The 26,969-nt window shown below is 44.0% G+C and overlaps 1 protein-coding gene across 7 annotated transcripts in view; it reads right to left on the reverse strand.

Moving 5' to 3' along the window:
* Nucleotides 1-26,969, reverse strand: part of TIAM1 (TIAM Rac1 associated GEF 1) — a 323,389-nt gene that overhangs the window by 23,967 nt on the left and 272,453 nt on the right. For 6 of the 7 annotated variants that reach the window (XM_040423178.1, XM_040423180.1, XM_040423181.1 and 3 more), the window contains 3 exons: nucleotides 18,476-18,567; nucleotides 605-784; nucleotides 383-451 (listed from right to left, as the gene is read on the reverse strand). In XM_040423178.1, the coding sequence (XP_040279112.1) occupies nucleotides 383-451; nucleotides 605-784; nucleotides 18,476-18,567 (341 nt within the window). Of the gene's footprint in view, nucleotides 1-382; nucleotides 452-604; nucleotides 785-11,140; nucleotides 11,259-18,475; nucleotides 18,568-26,969 lie in introns of those variants that run through there. The other variant, XM_040423184.1, reaches the window with a different exon arrangement.

The following is a 26,969-nucleotide window of genomic DNA, read 5'->3' on the forward strand; positions in this document are numbered from 1 at the left end:
TGATTTGCAGCTGCTAAAGAATCTCTTCTCAAAGAAATAAGGAGAACTTCGTGTCGGTCAATCAGTGGCTGCACACAAGGCGGAACTTTCTACATGAGCGATCCGAGACTAACTTCTCCAGGAATATGAGCAGCATCAATCTGCCAGCGCTGTTCTGTGTATAACACATGTTCATACACAACACATCTAGAAATTCCCCATTGACATGTATAACAGAAAAATATTAACAAAAGGCGAAATTTAAATTAAAAGGATTTAAAAATAAAAAAAATAGATCACACAATAGACTAAAACCTAGGCTGGATGAGTGCAGTAGGCACACCCGTACATACAATGTCATTAATACGGGCAGAAGTTGGCTAGTAGGATGAGAGTACCATACCTCGTCTTGGGTGAGGAACGTCTCCTTCTGCAGCGGTTTGAGGTATCTTTCCATGAGACAGTTGAGGTCCTAACGGAAGAGAAACACGTGGATAAGACTCTTCAGCCATCCCAGCAGATGCCGACACCTCTTCCCATACACCTCGGAGGTGTTAAATGAAATCTCTCTCTCTCCGACACACACACTTATCCATTCTCAACACTCAAGACGAGTGTAAAATACCTTGACATAGGTGCGCTCCGTCTCCAGCAGCTCGCAAATGACCTTGCGCAATTTGTCGGCGTCTGTTAATTGCCTCATGGTCGCCAGCTGGGGTCCCGTGAATTCCGAGGGGCTCAGGCAGGAATCTGGAGTGTTCATCTCATTGAGACTGCGACAAAACGCTGCAACCTGCTCTGTGCTCTGCAACGAGATTGATGTTATATAAGCGCGCGCCGTGCTTGTCACTTTTCAGAGCTGGGCTTGCAGATATGCTAAACGTACCTCTACGAGGGGAAGACATAGAGACGCGTATACAGTAAGTGTGACTAATCCGTATACAGCACACAGAGGCGGGCGGCGGTATGTATAGCGCTATACGATCGTCTGCGAGCACTCGGGGGGAATTATGACAGATATACATTCTATAGGAATAGTAATCCAGCGTCTGGAGAACACACGGAGCTTCATTATCATATCACAGGCACAAGATGGTAGGGGCTGTCTCTTGTCGTATGCCCTATTAGAGCCGGCTTAGCTAACAAAGGGGAGTCTCTCACTCGGCACCCAGTCCCCAATATTACCATAAGCACATTATACACAATATTATAGCCAGTGCGAGGTGCAAAACCCTCCAGAATCACGTCACAGCATATGGTATCTAGTGCGTCTTACGGTAATATGGTGTGTATTGAACCATGCACATCCCCCGCCACTTTTATTTATTTTAAAGGGGTTGTCCCATGAATAATACTCTACAGTCTTCAAACGAACACCTGGATCTAAATACTTTAGTAATTGCATGTCATTAAAAATGTAGTATAGCCACTGAGTTATTCAATGAAATCTATCTGTAGAGCGCCACCTGCTGTTTGCTCTTTTTGGAATTTCTCTGTCCTGCTCAGCGAGACGGAAGCACATTCTCAGTTCCATCCTTCGACTGCCACCCGCAGCAGCAGAAAGGACACACCCCCTGAGCTGCCAGCTTGAAATAAATCTAGCAGAACAACCGGAGTAATGAATGTGGAGATCTCTGGATCCGTGTGATGTACAGGACGGGTTCTAGCTTTGTTAGAAAGAGGACGTCATGTACTAGATGATGTAGGATTTTAATTGTTTTACATTATTCATGGGATAACCCCTCTAATAGTTCAGTATGAATGTAAAAAATTGTAGTAGGTACAGCACTGGTGGCGTATTATGGATCAGTACAACATGGATTTATAATATGTCCATATGCGTGGGGCCAAAGATTAAACCTGAAAGTACTGACGAAGCTCTGAATACAGTCTTAAATAAGGTAGTACATTTTGGGACATTCCCTATTTGAACATGGTTAGCTAATTGGGCAGGCGGATTTTAGAGTCATCCCTTAGGCCCAATTCGTACTCTTCGTCCGGATGAGCTACGGACTACACATGCCCCGCATACGGAGCCATAGAAGGCGGTGGTGCAATTCACACCTCAAAGTTCGGAAACTCCGGGCATGTGTGGCGGTGTTATGGGAAGAAGGCTTAGATCCTACTAGATCATTTACTAATCCTGGAAACCCCTGTGTATCCTGTACAGCGCTACAATCCGCGCTACGGTGCTTGTCGCAGAGTCAAAATTGATTCATCTAAAATATTCCTTGAAACAAACAAGTAAAAAAAAAAAAAAAAGTAATATTCTAAAACTGATGTAAAATATAAGACATTTTTCTTTGTCGGTAAATAATGCCCCACGACTTGGCTATAGGTTAGTATTGAGTTGCTTCCATAGCAGCTGCCAAAACAATTGCTGCTGATTGCACAGGAGCCGCCCATAGAATTCAATGGAAACTGTGCAAAAAAAAAAAAAAAGATTGATCCCTATGAGGAGAGGTGGACAATTTTTTTTTCTTTTTTTAAAGATGCCACTCTACAGCTCGTGTCTCCAAAATCCTAACCAGCCCAGCAACATCTCCTCCGACTTCCACATTACAGGAAGGTAACCTTGAGTTTTATTACACCCGTGTCATCAATTTTCCCTCTGCTGTGAAAGATTACACGGATTCCGGTCACATCTGCCAACACACATAGCAATTACGCCAATTCAGGAGTGAGGCAAGAATTTCTCTCTGCAAGCTCCCGTGCACAGCCATTGTACTCCCTGCACCATGCACCTTTAATTAGAATGGATGAACAATTTTATAAAAAAGGGGCATGGGGGGGAGCTTTTGCAACAAAGCCTTAACTTTGCCAGCCTCTTCCAGTCCCCCCTTTAGCGCGGCTCTCTTCATCAGGACGTGTAGGCACCGAGTCACCTAGCAACCACATTGCACAGAATTTCTCCCAGAAGCTCACATACGGAAAGACAGTAAACAGAATCTGCGAGGGCATCGATTTCCCTTGCAAATGGATCTAACAAAAATCAAAAAAAAAAAAAAAAAAAAAAAAAAAGGATCTGAAGAGGATTTTTATAGTATTATTATAATGGCATTTGGAGACGTGAACAAAGAGTCGGCTTTCATGTAGGCACGGCAGTCTTCCTCTTTTTCACGCTAGGTTATGACATGTAATATGCGCAGTTAATTGCAGAGCCGGCAATGTGGAGGTGCGTTGGTGAGTATGTTGGCTTCTTAAGTCTGAAAACATTGGCTCTGAAGGGAGTTCTTTAGAAAGGAGCAGCCAGCTTGTAATAAATGGATGCATCAACACCGCAGAGAGCGGCAATCATTGGAGGTTCGTGCTGGTTAATCGGTTTCTACGAAAAAAAATTATATATATATATACACATATACATATACACATATACATATACACACACTCACCTAAAGAATTATTAGGAACACCTGTTCTATTTCTCCTTAATGCAATTATCTAGTCAACCAATCACATGGCAGTTGCTTCAATGCATTTAGGGTTGTGGTCCTGGTCAAGACAATCTCCTGAACTCCAAACTGAATGTCAGAATGGGAAAGAAAGGTGATTTAAGCAATTTTGAGCGTGGCATGGTTGTTGGTGCCAGACGGGCCGGTCTGAGTATTTCACAATCTGCTCAGTTACTGGGATTTTCACGCACAACCATTTCTAGGGTTTACAAAGAATGGTGTGAAAAGGGAAAAACATCCAGTATGCGGCAGTCCTGTGGGCAAAAATGCCTTGTGGATGCTAGAGGTCAGAGGAGAATGGGCCGACTGATTCAAGCTGATAGAAGAGCAACGTTGACTGAAACAACCACTCGTTACAACCGAGGTATGCAGCAAAGCATTTGTGAAGCCACAACACGCACAACCTTGAGGCGGATGGGCTACAACAGCAGAAGACCCCACCGGGTACCACTCATCTCCACTACAAATAGGAAAAAGAGGCTACAATTTGCACGAGCTCACCAAAATTGGACTGTTGAAGACTTGAAAAATGTTGCCTGGTCTGATGAGTCTCGATTTCTGTTGAGACATTCAAATGGTAGAGTCCGAATTTGGCGTAAACAGAATGAGAACATGTATCCATCCTCTGATGGCTACTTCCAGCAGGATAATGCACCATGTCACAAAGCTCGAATCATTTCAAATTGGTTTCTTGAACATGACAATGAGTTCACTGTACTAAAATGGCCCCCACAGTCACCAGATCTCAACCCAATAGAGCATCTTTGGGATGTGGTGGAACGGGAGCTTCGTGCCCTGGATGTGCATCCCTCAAATCTCCATCAACTGCAAGATGCTATCCTATCAATATGGGCCAACATTTCTAAAGAATGCTATCAGCACCTTGTTGAATCAATGCCACGTAGAATTAAGGCAGTTCTGAAGGCAAAAGGGGGTCCAACACCATATTAGTATGGTGTTCCTAATAATTCTTTAGGTGAGTGTATATTGAATTTGAGGAAGGGGAGGGGGGAACATTAGTGTAACTCAATGGGGTCGCCTTCCTTTGATGTCACATTGTTAAGAGCATCTTATCTACAGGGGTTCTATGGGACAACCCAGCGGACCAATCTAGTTTTTCAAAATTGTTGACTTCAACGTTCATGATCTGTGTGGTAGACAATCAAGCTAGTTTCTCTGGGTATTCCTAGTGGTCTCACATTGAGTATCTCATAGGAATGTGTCCTAGTCAACAAATAATAGCCTATGTGATTTGGAGAGACAGAGCGTGGGTCAAGTGAAAGAATGGAAAGACCAAACAAAGGCTGAAAATTTAGGAAAAAGACCCCAGATTTATATATATATTTTTTTAATAGAACTATTTACACAATGTGAAGTACAAATGAAGGAGACATTTCTGGGAATGCTGCTTTAAACTCCTGTTGGACTCGCTCAACGGATCTGGTGGTGTCTACTGTTCGCAATAATGCAAGCAGAGAAGAAGAAAGGCAAAAAAGTATTTAGTCAGCCACCATTTGTGCAAGTTCTCCCACTTAAAAAGATGAGAGAGGCCTGTAATTTTCATCATAGGTACACTTCAACTATGAGAGACAGAATGGGGGGAAAAGAATACAGGAAATCACATTGTAGGATTTCTAATGAATTAATTGCTAAATTCCTCGGTAAAAAAAAGTATTTGGTCACCTACAAACAAGCAAGATTTATAGCTCTCACAGGCCTGTAACTTCTTCTGTCCTCCACTCGTTACCTCTATTAATGGCACCTGTTTGAACTTGTTATCAGTATAAGGCCGAATGCACGCGGCCGTGTTCCGCGGCCGAGAGCGGTGCGTGGTATGCCGGGCTGGATTCCTGCTGACAGCAGGAGCGCACGCGTCATTGGTTGCTATGACGTCGTGCGCTTCATGTTGCCGCTGCACGAAGTGCACGGCGTCATAGCAACCAATGACACCGTGCGCTCCTGCTGTCAGCAGGAATCCCGGCCGGGTTACCACGGACCGCTCTCGGCCACGGAACACAGCCGCATGCATTCGGCCTAAAAGACACCTGTTCACAACCTCAAACAGTCACACTCCAAACTCCACTGTGGCCAAGACCAAAGAACTGTCGAAGGACACCTGCAAGGAATTGTACACCTGCACCAGGCTGGGAAGACTGAATCTGCAATTGGCAAGCAGCTTGGTGTGAAGAAATCAACTGTGGGAGCAATTATTAGAAAATGGAAGACATACAAGACCACTGATAATCTCCCTTGCAAGATCTCACACCGTGGGGTCAAAATGATCACAAGAATGGTGAGCAAAAATCCCAGAACCACACGAGGGGACCTAGTGAATGACCTGCAGAGAGCTGGGACCAAAGTAACAAAGGCTACCATCAGTAACACACTACGCCGCCAGGGACTCAAATCCTGCAGTGCCAGACGTGTCCCCCTCCTTAAGCCAGTACATGTCCGGGCCCATCTGAAGTTTGCTAGAGAGCATTTGGATGATCCAGAAGAGGATTGGGAGAATGTCATATGGGAAAATGAAACCAAAGTAGACCTTTTTGGTAAAAACTCAACTCGTCAGGTTTGGAGGAGAAAGAATGCCGAGTTGCATCCAAAGAACACCATACCTATTGTGAAGCATGGGGATGGATACATCATGATTTGGGGCTGTTTTTCTGCAAAGGGACCAGGACAACTGATCTGTGTAATGGAAAGAATGAATGGGACCATGTATCGTGAGATTTTGAATGAAAACCTCCTTCCATCAGCAAGGGCATTGAAGATGAAACGTGGCTAGGTCTTTCAGCATGACAATGATCCCAACACACCGCTCGGGCAACAAAGGAGTGGCTTCGTAAGAAGCATTTCAAGATCCTGGAGTGGCCTAGCCAGTCTCCAGATCTCAACCCCATAGAAAACCTTTGGAGGGAGTTGAAAGTCCGTGTTGCCCAGCGACAGCCCCAAAACCGCACTGCTCTAGAGGAGATCTGCATGGAGGAATGGGCCAAAATACCAGCAACAGTGTGTGAAAACCTTGTGAAGACTTACAGAAAACGTTTGACCTCTGTCATTGCCAACAAAGGGTATATAATAAAGTATTAATATGAACTTTTGTTATTGACTAAATACTTATTTTCCACCATAATTTGCAAATAAATTCTTTAAAAATCAGACAATGTGATTTTCTGGATTTTTTTCTCTCATTATGTCTCTCATAGTTGAGGTATACCTATGATGAAAATTACAGGCCTCTCATCTTTTTAAGTGGGAGAACTTACACAATTGGTGGCTGACTCAATACTTTTTTGCCCCACTGTATATACTAAGGCCAAGATGATTGTCCCTTTCCTTGCCGTCTACCGATCAATCTTCGAGGACAGAAACCTCTGCAAGGGATACACAGGTGAATAGGTGGATCCATTCATGGTTGTTAGGAGCTAGTCATCAGCCACCAAGCTGTATCAGGTCTGCAACGCAAAGCTGAGACTCTGAATAGGATAAGGAGGCTCAGCACAACCTAAACCTGATGTTACGGTATCTCTTAAGCCCCATTCACATTTGGCATATAAGCCAGGAACAGCTTCCAACCACAGGCTACCATGGCATCTGTTTGATAGGGCCTTACTGCCATAGGTAATACTCTTTATGCATAGACTGACAGGAATATCTGAATGCATAGTTGCCAACAGTCCTGAATTTGCAGAGGCTGTCCCTAATTCTCGGAGAAAATCTGGGCAAATTCAGGGTGTCCTGGGCTGAAAGCAGACAGGGCTTATGTAAGCCACAATCAGAAGTGGGCGTTCATAGGCAGGTTTAGGTGTTTCCAAGGGAGGGCTTAAATGTTCTTAAATTACCAATAAGAATGATGGTACATATGTAGCTGACTACCTAAAAGGAGATTTCTGTTCACCCCTTATCTCCATCAGTCTTAATTAATCAAACATGGAAAATGTAATTCTGACAAAACACTCATTTTGATCTTTCTCATTCACTGCCCTCCTTGTATTTCCATTTAGTTCTGAAGAAAAAAAAACAGCAAGACGCAAGTAATCAGCGATTCCTCTAATCCTCTTTTTTCTAGGCTGTGGAAAACACCATAGCATAACACCTGGTTAGTGTAACATGGGTGAGAGATCTCAGAAGAGAAATGTGTAGAGACAGAAGAGGATACAACATAATGTCATCTTCACTGTGAAATCGAGCATTTCCTTAGTCTCTGTAAATTTCCTTTTGGACTAAACAAGGGTCTCTGGTGGCTTCCTCAGTGCTATTTCTGCACAGATTAACCACAAGAAGGAAACCAGTTCTCGACCTACAAGGGCAACTTTAAAGAGGTAGCTTCCAAAACTGGGGACTTCCTAAAAGTGGTGACACACCAGATGTCCTCTGACTGAATCCTTGGTCTTTGTATTGGGGTTTCCTGCTTGGATTTTGAGTTCTTCAATGAGTGCCAGATGTTCAATTTCCAGATCATGAGACTTACAACTAGACATTTCAGACATTAGTTTAGACATCTGTTGGGTGAAATATAACAAAGTTTTTTGCCTACCAGTGACAAACCATTATCCTTTTGAAAAGAAGTCGGCCATGTTTAATGTTTTCGTCTGATAGTCAGACAAAAGACCTTTTGTTCAAAGAAAGATCATTTGTGGACCAAAGATCTTTGAAAGAACGTTCCCTGAAAGATCGTTTGTCCATCATCTGGTTTCATTGAACATGTATGGCCAGTCTGAACAACTGTAACGGCCAATATGGACTTAAATGTGCATGGCCGTGTCTGCAACAAGAACGTTCACCAGATGTTTGTTCAACTGCTGTTCAACCATCAACCAACTTCTATATAATGTGTATGGCTACATTAATATACACCAAAGACATAACTCACTGAAATAACAAGTTCTACTGCTTGATATGGAAATGTGGAGTAGCATAATGTGACTACAGCCCTTCTCTCACAATGCCAGTGAGAACCCAGCTTTCAGCTGAACAGATGTCATGTGAAGGAGTACACAAAAGATTTTGAAAAGATTTCTGGAAATAACAAGAATTGTGGGGAAGGCCTGGAACCAGCGTCATGGCCTCCGTTTCCAAAACTAGACTATCCATGTCGGAAAATTTGTATCACAAACTAGACAATATCTACACAATTGGCCACAATGATCTCCATGTCGGAATGAATTCATACTGTATGTGGCAAACCGACCAATCGTGGTTAAAGGAGCTCTTCCTCTCTGGATAAATTTATTGTACAACTGGATTACAAATATCCGACTGGTTTGATTCCATCAACTAGGATCCTCACTTATCCAGAGAATGGGATGCCCACTGCCCCGTTCCTGGAGAGGTATCCATGTTACAGTATTTACAGTAATTCATCCACTGGTCATGGGAGCCCCAAGACTTTGACGCCTCATTTAAAAGGATCTGCTGGAGGGAGACAACTACCACCATGATCCTATGCTCCAATTCTCATTCTAGATAAAGCTGGACCTTACACATTGCCCTTATATTATGTCATTTGGTTCAGTTCACCTATACACGGTTGTACCATTTCTACCATTACAGGTAGTGGCCAGGATTTATCTTTTTTTTTTTAAATGCGACCCCCTCTACTACCTCCACCACCCTGAAGGATCTGTATTAGACATATACTTACCTGTTTCTCCATTCAGACTCTGCATTTATTTTCACTGGACTTCAGGTCGCCACCTGTAAACTTTCTGTATAAACGTGGTCAGGTGCGCCCTTGTAGCCAACGACTGGTCCCAGCGGCAACACGGCAACACCTCTTCAAGTGGTATGTGACAAGCTACTTGGGGACAGGTCACGGCTGAGACCACCTCTTGGCTACAGCCATGCATGTGATCCCATCTCTGGGGGAACTTTAAAGGCAGGGACTGGAAGTCCAGAGAAGACAGCCTGGAAGTCATGGAGCCCGAACAAAGTGGAGTGTAGCAGGTGAGTATAGATCTCTTTAAAAGGTAGAGCTGGGAGGGGAAGAATAAAATAAAAAAAAACATCACTGCTGAGACCACCTGTTGGCTGCAGCTGTGCAACTCCTAGACAACCCCTTTAAACGCTCTTTGAATGTGCTTTTCCATCTTATAAAGTAATGACACACTGACAAGATGTCAAACCCCCATGAGAATGAAGAGGTTGCAGGTGTTGTCAGACCCTCATTCATGTAGAAGCAATCCTATACCCCAGCGATATGCCATGACTTCTTAGCATGGGAAGACCTCTTTAAGGCAAATATGACCCAATGGTTATCTTTGTGACTTGTCACAATGGATTGTATTCTGTAGAAGATTGATGTGCTGCAGGTTTCTGTATGGATAACACTAAGGGGGTCTGACACATGTACTGATCTTCATCGCATAAGGGATTCTGTCTAGTAATACAAAGCAAACATTCCTCTGCTTCACACATGTCTGTACTGGCTCCCTCGAAGGTATTCACACGTTGCTTCCATTACATCAGCCCACGACATGGGAACTGGGTTAACTCTGCAGGACTCATACTAGAAAGCACAAATTCCAGGAGTGAGGAGATCAAACCTTCAAGACCCTCAGATACAATGCAATCACACAGAGGTAGGGGATTTAGGCTGGTCAAGGGCTCTTACCAAGCACTCGGGACATCTGAGGAGCAGTTATCACTTTTTTAAAAAAAAATTTTGCAGGACCTGCTCTCAATTTTTTTTGACTCCTGCAACTAAGGAGTTTTAGACCCTTCCATACACTGCCCTGATGATCAGCTCACCCTCTGGATTTTTTAACATGTACATTGCTCTCGTGCATCAATGGTGGCACTGACTGCACTGCGCAGGTATAAACCCGTCAATCTCAGAGGCCCTCTGAGGGCAGACATTCATTAAGAAATAGCCCGATCCCATATCCTGAAAATGTCTTACGGAATTTCATGTTATAATTAACACATAAATTCGTCCTTCGTGTTTATCTCACTGGCGGGGATCCACGACTGGCAGGAAAAGGCTTAATATATTACATTGAAAAATTAAGAGATTTCACAGACAAGAAAGAGCAAAAAAAAATAAATAAGGCTTCTAGCAGACGGTGTGTCCTGGTCAAGACCGGGGAAAGTAATTACAGCAAAGTTCTTCCACGTCGATATAAACCGCAACCAAGCGCTATATAGACAATACACAGCAGTAGGTATAGGGTTAAAGGAAAGAGTTTCATCTACATAAAACCTTAGAAAAACAGAAAAATTGTGTTACTCTGTCGTGAGTTGTTTATGCTGTAAGTGTCTGGGCAAAGGACGCATCTAATTTGTATCATGAGGAACTGGGAGTCTAATGGACTTCACAGAAGGGCAGGATAGACCCTGGATGGATCTGTAGAGTAAATCTATATACACAACACATGCTCAAACATTAAAAAAATAACACATATATACATATAAATGTACGTCTGCATGTAAACTGCCTCCTAACATACAGCCAATGCACCCCCCCCCCCCCCCTAAAGGGTGAAACGACACAAACAGCTCTACTACATATGTATTGATGTACATAACAAAAAAAACAAAGCAATTCAAAAAGCACACCGAAGCAATGCAAAAACCATCAAAAACTTCAACCAACGCTGTGGAAATCCTAATCTAACAATCAGAACACACAAAATAATTTCACCCTTTTTGACAAAAAGGGGGAAGTCCTCTATAGAAACGAACTCTCTAATGAGATCCCCGGGCTTTACCTTTTGCAGGATCATATGGCCGTGGTCTCGTAAAAACCTTCAGCTTTGCTGGAGATCCAGCGCCTGATGCATAATGAGCAGCATCCAGGACACGGCACAGGATCCAATCCTACAATCTGTAGCCTCCTCACAGCTCGGGGTAGGTGCGGCAGGCATGATAAAACTTGATGCTGCCTGCGGCTGCACTCAGCAAATTGTGGGTTACATGCCCGGGAACATTCTTCTATTCAACCAGAGTCATTACTACTTCCAGGGAATTTTGAGAGCGGTAGATTGGGATCGTGCTTATTCTCTTCAGAAGAGGGAGGTGAAAAAAAAAGAGAGGGATTTATTTATCAGCCAGACGGGTGACTGCCTGTCAGTGCCAGCCATCAATGTGCAGCACAGGCCCCCCTCCTGTGACGGAGCAGATAGCAGTGCATTTACTGCTAGGCAGAATCAAGCTGAAACCGCTGAGAAGCCATATAAAGTAACATGTGATTAGCTAAATTACACAAAGCTAAATGCACACCGCTTCCTATATGAGTGGGAACGAACGCCCAATCTTCTATAATACCAATTACCGGCATATAAATTAGGCTGGGATCGCTTACTTTTGGGGACACTTTTTCTTATTACTCATCCAATTAAACGAAGCCTTTCCTACCATATTGCTTAACAAATAGGGTTAACTCACTGTGTGACATAAGTGCATAAGATTGTGATGAGGGCCAATTGTGCATTAGAAATGTTCCCAAGGTTTACACCGACGAGCATCTCGTTGTGGGCGGGGCCATTGTTTTACAAAATTGATGACTGTGTGCAGTGATCTCCCAACCTAGCATCACTAAAAGGGAGGGGGGAAACGATAGAGCAATTCACAACCAGCTTCCTCTAACCTGGGCAAGCACAAAAATGTCCTTGGCATCCACAAATACCCCACTCCAGGGTTAAAGGGGTTGTGTCATCTCAGACAATGGGGCATATGGCTAGGATATGGCCCCATTGTCTGACAGGCTTGGGTCCCAACCTCTGGGACCCACATCTATCTTGTAAATGGAGCTGACAAAATCCCAGAGGGGGCACCGCGCATGGGCGGCTGCCCTCCATTCATTTCTATAGGGCCACTGAAAAAAGCTGAGCGCTGGTTCGGCTATTTCCGTCAACACTATAGAAACGAATGGGAGCGGTGGCCACACAAGCGCAGTGCTCTCCCATTGTTTTCTATGGGGAGCTCGGCTATTTTCGGCAGGCCAATAGGAGGCCTTGGTGGTGGCCGGACCCGACACCACCACCAGCCACCACTTTGCCGGCCTCGTGTTAGACTTCGTTTTAGAGATACGTGCGGGTGAGAGACAATGGGGCATATCCTAGCGATATGCCCCCATTGTCTGAGAAAGGAATACCCCTCTAAAGGCAAATTGTATTTATTACGTAGAGGAAATTAATACAAGGCACTCACTAATGTATTGTTATTATCCATGTTGTCTCCTTTGATTGCTTCATTCATTTTTCCATCACATTATACACTGCAGTTTCGCGGAGTTACAGCAACAGCTGCAGCGCAGATACAAGGTGGCCGAGTCGGGAGTTGCTGCGCATCCGTGCCTATGAGTGCACCCACGGTCCCATCCATCAGAGAGGCCGGCGCTTTTTCCTATAGTGTGCAAGCACGACCACTGCTGATGGATTGCAGGGTGGTCGTAACCATTGAAACGAGCAGTGTATAATGTGATGGAAAAATTAATCCAGCCAGCATAGGAGGCCATATGGACAATCACAATACATTAGTAAGTGCCTAGTAGCAACTTTCTACATGATAAATGCCAATTCCTGAAGTGAGAGGACCCCTTTAAGAAACGTGTTGATCTGGAACACAGATTCCTCAGGTTTCTGGGCCAAATGTCATTTATGAAGTCACTAAACCAACACATATAAATGGGTACAAAAGTTTGCCGGGCATGACCCTTACTAATATTTTGCCTCCCGGTGTTTTTAAAGATAATCAGACTGGCATGCGTTGCATTGAGATAGAGATACCTTTATGGTCCTCCAATATTAAAGGGGGTTGTCACGTTCTTGCCGTGGGAAGACACAGACAGGTACATGTTTCCTTTTCATTAAAGTTATGGACATGGGTGACACTGGTGAGGCGAGAATTTTTACCCTTTTGGGCTATAAAAGGAGGGGTCATAAAATTACTGATACATATCGAAAACATAAAAATATACAGTACAGACCAAAAGTTTGGACACACCTTCTTATTCAAAGAGTTTTCTTTATTTTCATGACTATGAAGGCATCAAAACTATAAATTAACACATGTGGAATTATATACATAACAAACAAGTGTGAAACAACTGGAAATATGTCATATTCTAGGTTCTTCAAAGTAGCCACCTTTTGCTTTGATTACTGCTTTGCACACTCTTGGCATTCTCTTGATGAGCTTCAAGAGGTAGTCCCCTGAAATGGTTTTCACTTCACAGGTGTGCCCTGTCAGGTTTAATAAGTGGGATTTCTTGCCTTATAAATGGGGTTGGGACCATCAGTGACGTTGAGAAGAAGTCAGGTGGATACACAGCTGATAGTCCTACTGAATAGACTGTTAGAATTTGTATTATGGCAAGAAAAAAGCAGCTAAGTAAAGAAAAACGAGTGGCCATCATTACTTTAAGAAATGAAGGTCAATCAGTCAGCCGAAAAATTGGGAAAACTTTGAAAGTAAGGGCTATTTGACCATGAAGGAGAGTGATGGGGTGCTGCGCCAGATGACCTGGCCTCCACAGTCACCGGACCTGAACCCAATCGAGATGGTTTGGGGTGAGCTGGACCGCAGAGTGAAGGAAAAAGGGCCAACAAGTGCTAAGCATCTCTGGGAACTCCTTCAAGACTGTTGGAAGACCATTTCAGGGGACTACCTCTTGAAGCTCATCAAGAGAATGCCAAGAGTGTGCAAAGCAGTAATCAAAGCAAAAGGTGGCTACTTTGAAGAATCTAGAATAGTACATATTTTCAGTTGTTTCACACTTGTTTGTTATGTATATAATTCCACATGTGTTAATTCATAGTTTTGATGCCTTCATAGTCATGAAAATAAAGAAAACTCTTTGAATGAGAAGGTGTGTCCAAACTTTTGGTCTGTACTGTACGTCATAGAATGAGCAATGGGGAATTACCAGAGGGTTGGTCCCGCCATGTTTCACATGGTGACTTGCTGAATTCAATGGGCCCACAGCCCTGTGTTGTCAGGGGAGCTGCCTAAAGAAAGGGGGTGGCAAAATTCTTTTTTTTTAAGTAAGTCTTCCACACACTAGAGCAGTGATGGCGAACCTATGGCACAGGTGCCAGAGGCGGCACTCAGAGCCCTCTCTGTGGGCACCCGCGCCTTGGAAAATGTCTATGGCGTACCAATATGCCTTAGACTTTTCCTGCCATTCATCAGCACAGGACGCACTATGAACAGCACAGGCAGCACACTGAATGTAGGCTATTAAGCTATTATAGCTAAATTATAAAGTACATGGAAGATATACTATATTGGTATTCAGGTTAAATTGCCGTGTTGGCACTTTGTGATAAATAAGTGGGTATTTGGTTGCAGTTTGGGCACTCGGTCTCTAAAAGGTTCACCATCACTGCACTAGAGATATTGATCAGCCACGTTGCATGTGCACGAACGATGCTACCAGCAACATGCCAGATTAACCTGGAGGACAAGGGAGTCAGTCTTCAAAAATGCCCCATAGAAGACGACCAGCCTAATGCCGGTCATGCTATACACATGTAATATCGACTGACAACAGCCAAATTTCTCCAGCCTGGCCCATCATACTATCAGCAGACTCAAATCTGCCCTCGACCACTGTTCGTTCCTATTCTTTTTCCATCGACCATCAGCCGAAATCAGCCATTTAGGTCAACTTTACTCGCATATTTATTGGCCAGCTTTAGACAAAAAATAAATAAAAAATATGGGTTATTTTCCAAAAAGGAATTAGAAACTACAAGGGTGGTGACAGCGTAAATCAAAATAAACATTTCTCACAACCATGTTAACCCCTAAAAACCATACATATAAAGCAAAAATCTTTATCAAAATCATCCAACATCAGAGAGACACGTGTGAACTCCATGTACCAACCAATGCCATCCTCTTAGCTTGGCATACTAAGATCTAGTATATAACAACATCTTGGACCAAGCAGAGCCATAAGAAAAGGCCTTTTATCAGGACGGCATTCAGAATGTGCTGCTCAGGGCAGGCAGAACAACACCTTGGAATATGGTGGCATTAAATCCAAAAGGGCAGTGAGCCAGTGATCATACAAAGCTGCACCATTATACACCCCGGCAGGCGACACTGGTGCTATACATGCACAGGAGAGTGCGCCCCCTGCTGTAAATTATCTGAATATTACTAGAAACAGAAAAGCACCAGGCTAGATGGAGCCCAGGGGAGACTAATACTGTTATAATGTACAGTAATGGGTACATTATACCGTATAATAAACCATTACACAAACCAATGACAAGAAAGGCCAGAGATATTACTGCTGTTATTACCGCTGGAAATGGGTAAGAAACTTTTCAAAAACTTCTGTGAAAATCTGCACCTAAGTTATTTATTAAGGTCTTGGTATTAATTTCTACAAATTGTATTTCGATCCTTGTGCCTCTTAAATTAAAACACAGAGAAAAAGCAAAAAATAGTAAAAAAAAAGAAAGAAAGCAGGAGAAAAAGAGAAAGTCAAATAAAGCGAGACAGAGAGATAAAGTGAAACGGAGGGAGAGAAAGGCTGAACGAGATAGAATAAAGAATAGGACAGAGAAAGAAAGGGTCCTTGGAGATGGAGAGAGGAAGAAAATGTTTGAGGGGAAAAAGAGAAAAAGAGAGAAGAAATGAAAAAGAAGCAAAATGAGAAGAAAGCAGCGCGCTAATCATCCTGTTACATCACTGGTGCAAAACAATTGCTCATCTCTCGTCTGATCAGTGAAGTGCTTTAACAGGTCGATGACTGAACGAACACTATCAACGGCCTGTGCTAAATGGTATAAAGAGAGAAGGATGAGAAGAAAAGATGCAAGAAAAAAAAAGAAAGAAAAATTGAGAATAATCAAGAAAGAAAAAGAAAGCGAGAAAAAGAAAAAGAAAGCTATATGAAGAAGGATGGATTGTGAGAAGCAGACATCACTTACTACGCTGTGTCTGACATCTGTAGCAGTCACCAGTAGGTTCGGCAGTAGGACAATGAGTGGCGGGATGTGAGGAGGCCTCCGTTCCTCAGGACATGCAGGAAGCGGCTCTTCCTGTGGCTGCTGATAACCCAGCTATTCTATATAAGGTTCCCTCTCCTCCTGACCGACTCATGGTAAACACATAGTAACTCACCTCAACAGCATTTCTCCAGAGAACTCCACAGTCCTCGAATCCTCCTCTTGTCAAAAACTCTTCCAGGCTTTCTAAGTTGTATCTGATTCTGGAAAAGCTGGGTGACAACCAACATGGCCACCATTAGCTCTCACAGTCATGTTCCTTTATAGAAAATCTTGGTCTTTGTGAGCTGCAAAGGTGGCCATATTGGTTGTCACCCAGCTTTCCTAGGAACAGATGCAAGAATGAATAGGACTGACAATTTCCCAGGTAAATGAAAACGGTCTCACCGTCCTCTCCTCTGTATTACCGCCGATGGCTGCTTAGCTCCGTACACTGCGGCCAGATCCTGGAATATCTCCCGTTTAATGCTGTGTCATATTTTCACATTGAAGTAGTAATTAAATCAGCAGATCAACCCGGAGCCATTGAAATATAAGTAACGAGCAATTAGTTGCTCTGAGGTACCATGCCTAATGGCAGGAAGTCGCCGTGCAGCTGAACCACCGCAACTGTAATTGGGGCTAACAGCCAGAGTCAATTACATCAGACTGCTATCCAATGAGATGGAGGCGCCGCTGTGCGCCACGGCTGGAAACCTCAACGGCGGGACTGAGAAAAACAGGAAAACTGCCAGGTCGTATTCACACACTGGGGTTGAATCAAGTTTGGGAAAAAAAAGGGGTTCATCTGCAAAGTCTGAACACACCTTTAAAAGTCTTCTTTAGGAGGGGCCTGCAGAGGCATATTAGGGAGGTCTGAAAAATGAAAGGTGGAATCTGATTGGTTCTTATGGGCCACTAAGCCACTTTTCCTTTGCACCTACTTTGATAAATCTCCCCCATTGTCTACTACCAAGTATCAGGGGTGGGCATTTACTAACCTATTCACGCCACTTGGCCTAAATAGGTCGCATGATATTTGTGCTGCAAAATGTACAACATTTCCACCTTCACACAACTTTTCAGAAGCGGCAAGAAAAGGGGTCGTGCCGTGGGCAGGGAATAGGTGGTGCCGCAGGCCCACTACATATATCTTTTTTCATGCCAGCTTTTTGGCGTGAAGAAAGACTTAAATCTACAGCAGATAGGAGGTTGTCGTAGAATTAAGAGTGTCGCAGGGCATGGTCGTAAGGTGCACGTCTCTGCATAAATTTGGCCCATCCTCCAGCAACACAGGGGGCATCGACACTGGCGTACAATATGCTGGTCTTCATCCTAATCTACCTGGTCCATGAATACAATGCAATAGGTAAGGGCTCATGCACATGACTGTATATCGGCTCCATACAGGCTGCAACTTGTAATAGAAGACTTGGGAGTCATACTGTACAGATTTCATATCACCAATGGTCTACCCACTCCCACCTCTGCGTAAATTATCGAACACCAGAACAGAAAGGGTTTCCCTTCTGCACCATACCTGACCCATATACATATAATTCAGATATTAAAGGGGTTGTCCTTCCTTAACTGTGACATATACACAACAATCAGCCATTACGCTACAACCACCGGACTAATATTGCGCTGCCAAAACAGCTTTGACCCTTCGAGCCATGGACTCCATAAGACGTCCGAAAGTGTCCAGCAGGAGCTTCTTCATCAACTTGTACTACAGCAGATCCTCTGTGAAAGCGGACGAGACAGGCTAGACTTTAACTCTAATAAGCCTTGAGACCCCAAGGCCCTGTCGCTGCTCCAACATACCGGGAAGCCACTACGAGACCAAGTCTTCTAGTCATCAGTCTGGCCCTTGTCAAGGTCACTCAGATCCTTACGCTTGCCCATTTTCCCTACTTCCAACACATCTATTTCAACTTGATGCCTAATTTATCTTAACCTGTGATGGGTGAGAGAATCGGTGCTATACACACACAGTCAGCAGCTCCACCAAATATAGAAAAGCATAAGATATTACGTGGCAGATCACACCACCACTGATACGTGTAACATACGGTTAAATCAGAAGACGACGCTTACTTTGTTTATTGCATCCGTCTCTTCTGACACCTCCAGCTGGACCTCTATCTCCTCCGGAGTAGTCTCTGTGTAGGTGTCGTCTAGGCTGCAACCTGCAAATGTGAAAATAAAGGGTGACATTAGTGATAATCTGCACCGGCCAAGACCACCCTGGGGCACTGGATTCAACATGACGGCCAGGTAACATCCATATCCACCTAGAAGGGCGAATCTGGAGAACATAAGCTTCCTACAAGGAGAGGACGGGGTGGGGTTCTCTTCCAGACAAGATACTGCTAACACGGCTGATCAGTACATGACGGGAGCAGTCATCCTTCAACCTCTCACAACATAAAAATGTCAAGATCAATTACTCCAACCTCCCGTGTCGGCCACATCCCCAACTGACCTCTTTTTTGTTCTCGAAGAAGATGACCACAAATCTTAACGGGATAGTCTCATCTCAGACAGTGATGGCACATCCACCAGATATACAGCAGTATACATTTCTAATAGATGTGGATCCTGCCTCTGGGACCTTTACCCATCTCCTAACCCCATCTTACTGGCAACTGAAGAGATACCTGAGTTTTTACAAAAACAGCAAAAATCGCTGCGCTACTCAGTTTCTGTAACTTCCATTCACTTCTATGGGAGCTAAAGAATCAGCCTAGCACAGTGTTTTTGGAAACCTGGACACCTCTCGCAACCTGGATAGAGGTTAGACCCACCCCTATCAGACATTTATAGCGTATCCTGTTGTCCTTCTGTGTAGCTTACAGTCTCAGTGTATCTTTATAGGGAGTGAGCGCCTTTGTTTTCTGATGCAGAGCTCCAAAGCTGCAAGATACATTTCTACCACCACTAGGTGGCTCTTAAGAACTGACTGCATACTGTGTTAACTAAGCAATTCACTGTATAAGGGCTCATTCAGACGGCCGTATGCTGTCCGCAAAAATACTGAATGCTATCCGTTTTTTTGCGGATCCGCAAAAAAACGGATCTGCAAAAAAACGGATAGCATTCAGTATTTTTGCGGACCCATAGACTTCAATGGGGCCATGTCCTGATTTTCACGGACAAGTATAGGACATGTTTCATTTTTTTTGCGGATCCGCAAAAAAACGGATAGCATTCAGTATTTTTGCGGACAGCATACGGCCGTCTGAATGAGCCCTAAACAGTATGCAGTAAACTCCTAAGCTCCCCCTAGTGGTAGCTGAACTTTACCATTTAACACTGAGGCAGAATCATTAATTCTGTCTAATATTTGAAGCTGGGTACACATGTGGAAGTATTGCCAGAAGCTACTGCTCGGACTGGGAGAAAACGTCTGTATGTGGGTAAGTAACTGGCTCAATGATAGAAAAGAGAGGGTGGTTATTAACGGTACACACTCAGATTGGGTCACTGTCACTAGTGGGGTACCTCAGGGGTCAGTACTGGGCCCTATCCTCTTCAATATATTTATTAATGATCTTGTAGAAGGCTTGCACAGTAAAATATCAATTTTCGCAGATGACACTAAACTGTGTAAAGTAATTTACACTGAGGAGGACAGTATACTGTATATATATATATATATATATATATATATATATATATATATATATATACTACAGAGGACAGTATACTGTATATATATATATATATATATAAATATACACATACTACAGAGGACAGTATACTACTACAGAGGGATCTGGATAGATTAGAGGCTTGGTCAGATAAGTGGCAGATGAGGTTTAACACTGACAAATGTAAAGTTATGCACATGGGAAGGAAAAATGCAAGTCACCCGTACATACTAAATGATAAAACACTCGGTAACACTGACATGGAAAAGGATCTAGGAATTTTAATAAACAGCAATCTAAGCTGCAAAAAACAGTGTCAGGCAGCTGCTGCCAAGGCCAATAAGATAATGGGTTGCATCAGAAGGGGCATAGATGCCCGTGATGAGAACATAGTCCTACCACTTTACAAATCGCTAGTCAGACCACACATGGAGTACTGTGTACAGTTCTGAGCTCCTGTAAACAAGGCAGACATAGCAGAGCTGGAGAAGGTCCAGAGGAGGGCAACTAAAGTAATAACTGGAATGGGGCAACTACAGTACCCTGAAAGATCATCAACATTAGGGTTATTCACTTTAGAAAAAAGACGACTGAGGGGAGATCTAATTACTATGTATAAATATATCAGGGGTCAGTACAGAGATCTATCCCATCATCTATTTATCCCCAGGACTGTGACTGTGACGAGGGGACATCCTCTGCGTCTGGAGGAAAGAAGGTTTGTACACAAACATAGAAGAGGATTCTTTACGGTAAGAGCAGTGAGACTATGGAACTCTCTGCCTGAGGAGGTGGTGATGGTGAGTACAATAAAGGAATTCAAGAGGGGCCTGGATGTATTTCTGGCCGTAATAATATTACAGGCTATAGCTACTAGAGAGGGGTCGTTGATCCAGGGAGATATTCTGATTGCCTGATTGGAGGCGGGAAGGAATTTTTTATTCCCCTAAAGTGGGGAAAATTGGCTTCTACCTCACAGGGGTTTTTCTCCTTCCTCTGGATCAACTTGCAGGAAAACAGGCCGAACTGGATGGACAAATTTATTTTTTCGGCCTTATGTACTATGTTACTGCAGGAAAGGGGCGTGGCTTACAATGGCACATTGTGCAGCAAAATTGCGATAGACAGTCTAAAGATGCACAAGATTTTTCACGGTGGCTGATGCTGGATGATAAATTTGGCGCATCTTTAGGTGGTCTAGTCTGAGTTTATATCACCTATGAGCTGGCTTACTTTGTGCCTGAATATTGCACAAAAATTTGGTGCACAGTGTTCTATTTAAGGCCAATCCCCTTTCCAACGATCCATCCCCTTCCCGCTAAGCCCCACCCTTGCCGTGCACATCACAAAAAGTGTGTCTAAAAGACTTATTAAATGTAACACAAAAGAGTTTATGAGAGGTTTCTGGCCCAAGCTATGCCAGATATCAGCCACATTCTGATTAGTAAGGTCCCCGACAATACCTACAGAGCACCAACTACAAAGATTTTAGTCTCAACCAGAGAAGGCGTCCTACCCAGGCTAGGAGAGCTTTATGCCTATTCACTCTGAGTAGAGGTTAGTGGGTACCGCTGTGGGGTCCACTGAAGGGCTCCCAGAACATAAGGCAGGACTTTTTGGCTCTCCTGCAGTGATCAAGTACTAACATGGTAGTCACTTAGGATTCATATTTTAGGGTCTGAAAAATCATTGTGCAGGTCTTGTAGTGTGATAGGAGGTTGTTCAATTTCTAGCACCCAGCTGTTCGAAGATGCTGCAGCACTAAGTGAGCGCTGCGGTCTCCTCCTAGGTCAGTGACATCACGTTCAGAGACATGGCCTAGGTGCAGCTTAGTCCCATTCAAGTAAATGGGCCTGGGCTGCAGTACTAATCACAGCCACTATATCACGTATGGCACTGTGCTTGAAAAGCTGAGAGGGGGCAAATAGCTGATTGGCAGGGGTGCTGGATCTACACCGATTAGGTACTGATGATCCGAACCCCTTCAATAAGTCTAATGTCATTTAGAACATGGATTATGTCTGTTATGTCTGGCTAGCTCATTGCTACGAATCCATAACATCAGCTAATGTCAGCAGGGGGCACCATAAAATAAGAGGTTAGTGCATTTCATGCCACCAAGGCTTCCGTCAATTCGAAATATCGAAATATCTTAAAAATTCAATCTGAAGTCAGTCTGTTGGATGGCAGCATGGTGGCACAGCGGTGATCATTGCTGCCTGGCAGTGCTTAAGGTTTTGGGTTCTGACCAAGGCACCATCTGTGAGGAGTTTGTATGTTCTTCCCAGTGTTCTTCTGGATGCTCCAGTTTCCTCCCACAGTCCAAAAAATTCTGGCAAGTCTACCGCTTCCTACAGAACTTAGTTTTTTTTTTCTTGTAGGTGCGTGTTATTAGATTGCAAGCTGCGTGGTCACATCCTGTTGCGTACGGTAGTAACAGGCAGGCTACTATAGGGACAGTAATATATTATAGGAGTTACGTGGTGCCGCTTCTGTTACTCCACAGGCTCCATTTTTCTACCTTACTAGACTTAGTCATTCAGGGGTCTGGGAAAGCTGGTTGACAGCCCCCCTGTGCGAGCTATAATGGCAGTCACATAGATTACAATAACACCCAGCTTTCCCAGAAGCAAATGTAACTAAGAAATAGAGTATATGGGGAAAAAAACTGATATAAATGTATGACTTGATGCCAGAGTTTTTTTTGGAGGGGGGTGGTCGGGTAGGGGTTAACTGTAGGGGCTATTCCATTAAAAGGCGCACTCATGTAGACAATACAAAGCTTTAAATAACTGCCTGCCGATCCAGCGTTAATGACTCCCTCGTAATGACTTCTCCTCCTGAGCAAGAGGTAACTATAGAAACATTTTAATTTCCAGTATATTTAATATGGATCAACATAACAAGTCAATCAGTCCCTCCCACTCCTCGCGTAAACAAGCCGCGCTCGCCCTCCGCTCGGCGCTCACTCTGAATGCTTTCCAGTCAAGTGGAGTGAATGTTATTGTGCCGTCTCTTAGGAAACAGCAGATTTATTCACTTGTAGCAAGTGATAAGGAAAACCGCCATCCGCTGTATTAACACGCGGCCCTCAGGGAAGCTACACACGGCTCTTGCTGGGGAGGAAGGCGGCATTAGATATCATTGATGCAGCATCAGCTTAATTTTGGGGAATGTCTAGGCCATAAATACATTGCTTCATAGTGACCCATAGTCTTATATAGTGCAATGACATATCTCCATAAACTGCCCGTCATGTATACGCTGCGCTCAGACAACAAATGACAGCTAACGTGCTCCCTCTAGTGGTACAAGGTGGTAATACATAAAAAGTAAAAAAAAATATATTTCCACAGCATTTGTCAAGTAATTAAAGGAACACTAAATACAGTGCTAGTTTGAGAAATATTTGAAGAAATGTTTTCTTTGCCTCCTTCCACCTGTGTGTGGCTGTGAGACAAGCGGTAGAAGCAGGAGCCTCGCGCCTCTGCCATGAAAACAATTTTTAGGAGCCTTTTTAATGTCTCACCCCAGGCAACCCGCCACCAGATTAAAAAGGAGACTTAAGCTACTTTCACACTAGCGTTTTTGCTCGATCCGGCAGGGATCAGCAAAAACGCTTCCGTTACTGATAACACAACCGTCTGCATCTGTTATGAACGGATCCGGTTGTATTATCTTTAACATAGCCAAGACATAAACTCCACTGAAAGCCAATGGGGGACGGATCCGTTTTCTATTGTATCAGAGAAAACGGATCAGTCACCATTGACTTGCATTGTGGGTCATGACGGATCCATCTTGCTCCGCATCTCATGACAAAGAAAACCGCAGCATGCTGCAGTGTGCTCTCAGGTATGTGAACGCAACCAAACGGAACGGAATCCATTTCGGAGCACTTCGTTCTGTTACATTTTGTCCCCATTGACAATGAATGGGGACAAAACGGAAGCGTTTTTCTGCGGCATTGAGCCCCTATGACTGATCTCAATTGTTGTTGTTTGTCCATCGTTTTCGATGAGGACCTTGGCCATTAGCGATGTATCCTTAGATGGCTAATAAGGCCCATGTCAGCATTAAATGTTTTGTTACATACTGAACAGACAAATATGGATGTTTTTGTTTCAGCGTTTGCAGCTTTATGTGTACGAAGTGTACGCTTCTCCTGTGCTAGGATTGTCCTTCTGGATTTGTATGTCTGGCAACCCTGATGGATCAGGGAACGCCATGTATAACGATCATGCGCCAGAGATTCCCACGAGGTGATGTTGAGATCCAGGGACTTGAGAGAGGCTTTCAGTGTATCTTTGTATCGCTTCTTTGCCCCTCATGCGGTCGCTTACCCTTGGACAGCTCACCATAGAAGATCTGTCTAGGGATGCGATGGTCTGGCATCCTTACCACGTGGCCTGCCCAGCGCATCTGGGCTTTCATCAATAAGGTGTAAACTGATAGTAAGCCTGTTCTGGAGAGGACTTCTGTATCTGGCAACTTATCCTTCCCCTGGATCCTCATGATTCTACGGAGGCAAGTCATGTGAAAGTGGTTCAGCATGTCTTCTGTATACTGTCCAGGTCTCACTAGCATACATCAGGGTGGTTAACACTACAGCCTGGTAGACTTTAAGCTTTGTAGCAAGGCTCATTCCACGGTGGTCCCACGCAATGGTCTGCAGTCTGCCGAATGAAGAACTTGCCTTTGCAATTCGATGTCAATTGTCACTGCACTGGAGAGGGTACTGCCAAGATACCCATATTGGTCCATTGCATGCAGCTTCTGTCCCTTCACTGTGATGGTAGGTTCTTGATATCAGGCTTTCGGAGCCAACTAGTACATCACTTCGGTTTTCTTCGCGTTAATGATGAGGCCAAAGTTGTCACATGCCGCTGCAAATTTTTCCTTACTGGCTTGGATTTCCTTCTCTGATTCCGCATTAAGGGCACAATAGTCAGCAAAAAGACACTCGCGAAGCAGCCTCTTTTACCTTGGTGACAGCCTGGAGTCTTCGTAAGTTGAACAGTTTCCCATCGGTTCTATACCTCAGATTAATTCCCAGTGAACTGTTCTGAAAGGCATCTGAGAGCATGGCTGAAAACATTATATTGAACAGTGTTGGTGTAAGCAGGTACCCTTGTTTCACACCATTTGTGACAGGGAAGGCCTCTGAAGATTAACCATTGCTCATAACCCGAGCCGCCATACCATCATGGAATTGCCGTACCATCAGGGCGAAACTGTCTGGGCATCCAAACTTTGACATAAAGCCTTTACGATTAACTGTGTCAAAAGCCTTGGTAAGATCTAAAAAGGTGGTGCATAGTTCACCATTTTGCTCCTGACATTTCTCCTGAAGCTGTCGAGCTGCAAGTATCATGTCTACCGTGCCACGCTCTTTGTGAAAACCACAATGTGTCTCAGGTAGCAGACCCCGTTCCAGGTGATCAATCAGACGATTTAGCAACATTCGTGCCAAGATCTTGCCTGCAATTGATAAAAGTGATATTCCTCTATAATTATCGCAGATTTGTCGATTTCCTTTCCTCTTATAAAAGGTAAACGATGGATGCGTCTTTTCAGTTCCTGAGGTACGGAACCTTGATTCCAGAAAGACTGGAACAATCACTGCACCACCAGCCTTATAGACTTCTGCCGGAATTCCATCAGATCCTGGCGCCTTACCACTGGACAATTGACTGATGGCCTGTAAGGTTTCAGCCTCTGATGGTGGGACACCCAGGCTATAGTTGATATCCACCTGGGGTATTCTGTCAATTGCCTCATCATTGATGGTAGATGGGCGGTTCAGCACAGAGTGGAAATGTTCAGCCCAACGCTGTAGAATCCAGTAGAGGAGAGCTTCCTGAAGACTGAGGTCCATACAGGGATCTGATGGCTTCATAGAAACGATTGGTATTGTTTATATCAGCAAACTTCTGAATTTCATCTGCTTTGGCACTCAGCTAGGAGTCCTGCATCTTACGGAGTTTACTCTGCATAGTCCTGCGAGTGTTGATAAAAGCATTTTTCTTTGCAGTTGACGATGGGTCGTTGTTTTTAGGCTAGCAAGGCCTTAATCTCTTCATCGCTTTCATCAAACCAGTCCCGCCGTTTCCTGCATGCAGGTCCTAGAGCCTTAAGTGCAGACGAATGCAAGATGTTCCGGAAGCATTCCCAGTCCTTCACCACACTTTCCTGCATTTGCAGGTTCGCGAGTTGATTTTCAAGATCTTTTACCAATGAGGCTGTGATATTGGGATTTACCAATGTATTGACATTGATCTTCTTTATCACAACTCTGTTTCCCTGTGGCCGCTTCTTAGGTTTGATGTGGATATTAAGTTTAGAAATGATGAGTCTATGGTCAGTCCAGCAGTCGGCACTCCTGTATGTCTTTCCTCCGACATATGACAAACAATTAGATGCCAGTGCTTGGAGCGTGGGTGCATCCAGGATGTCTTTTTGCGAGTAGGTAGGCGGAAGATAGTGTTAGTAATGACCAAGTCATGAGCAGCGCATGTCTTCAATAGTAACAGACCATTGCTGTTACATGTGCCGATTCCGTTTTTTGCCGATGACGTCATCCCAGGTGGAGTGTGATCGGATCCCACTCTCACATTAAAATCACCAAGTAGAATCATTCTGTCAGTGCGCTTCACAGATGAATGTAGGGCATCGAGATCATTATAAAACTTGTCCTCTACTTCATCTGGATTTGTCATTGTGGGATCATAGGCACTGATCAGCGTAGCTTGTTTTCCACGTAGTAATGGAAGTTGCAGTGACATGAGCCGATCGCTTACACCGTTAGGAAGATTGGAAAGTTGGCAAACAAGATGATTTTTAACCGCAAAGCCAACTCCAGACTCACAACATTGGTCACTGCCACGTCCACACCAAAAGAATGTATAGCCGCCTCCTGTTTCTGTGAGTTGACCTTC

Source organism: Bufo bufo, chromosome 3, assembly GCF_905171765.1.
Source record: "Bufo bufo chromosome 3, aBufBuf1.1, whole genome shotgun sequence".
In the NCBI taxonomy this organism is placed as follows: domain Eukaryota; kingdom Metazoa; phylum Chordata; class Amphibia; order Anura; family Bufonidae; genus Bufo; species Bufo bufo.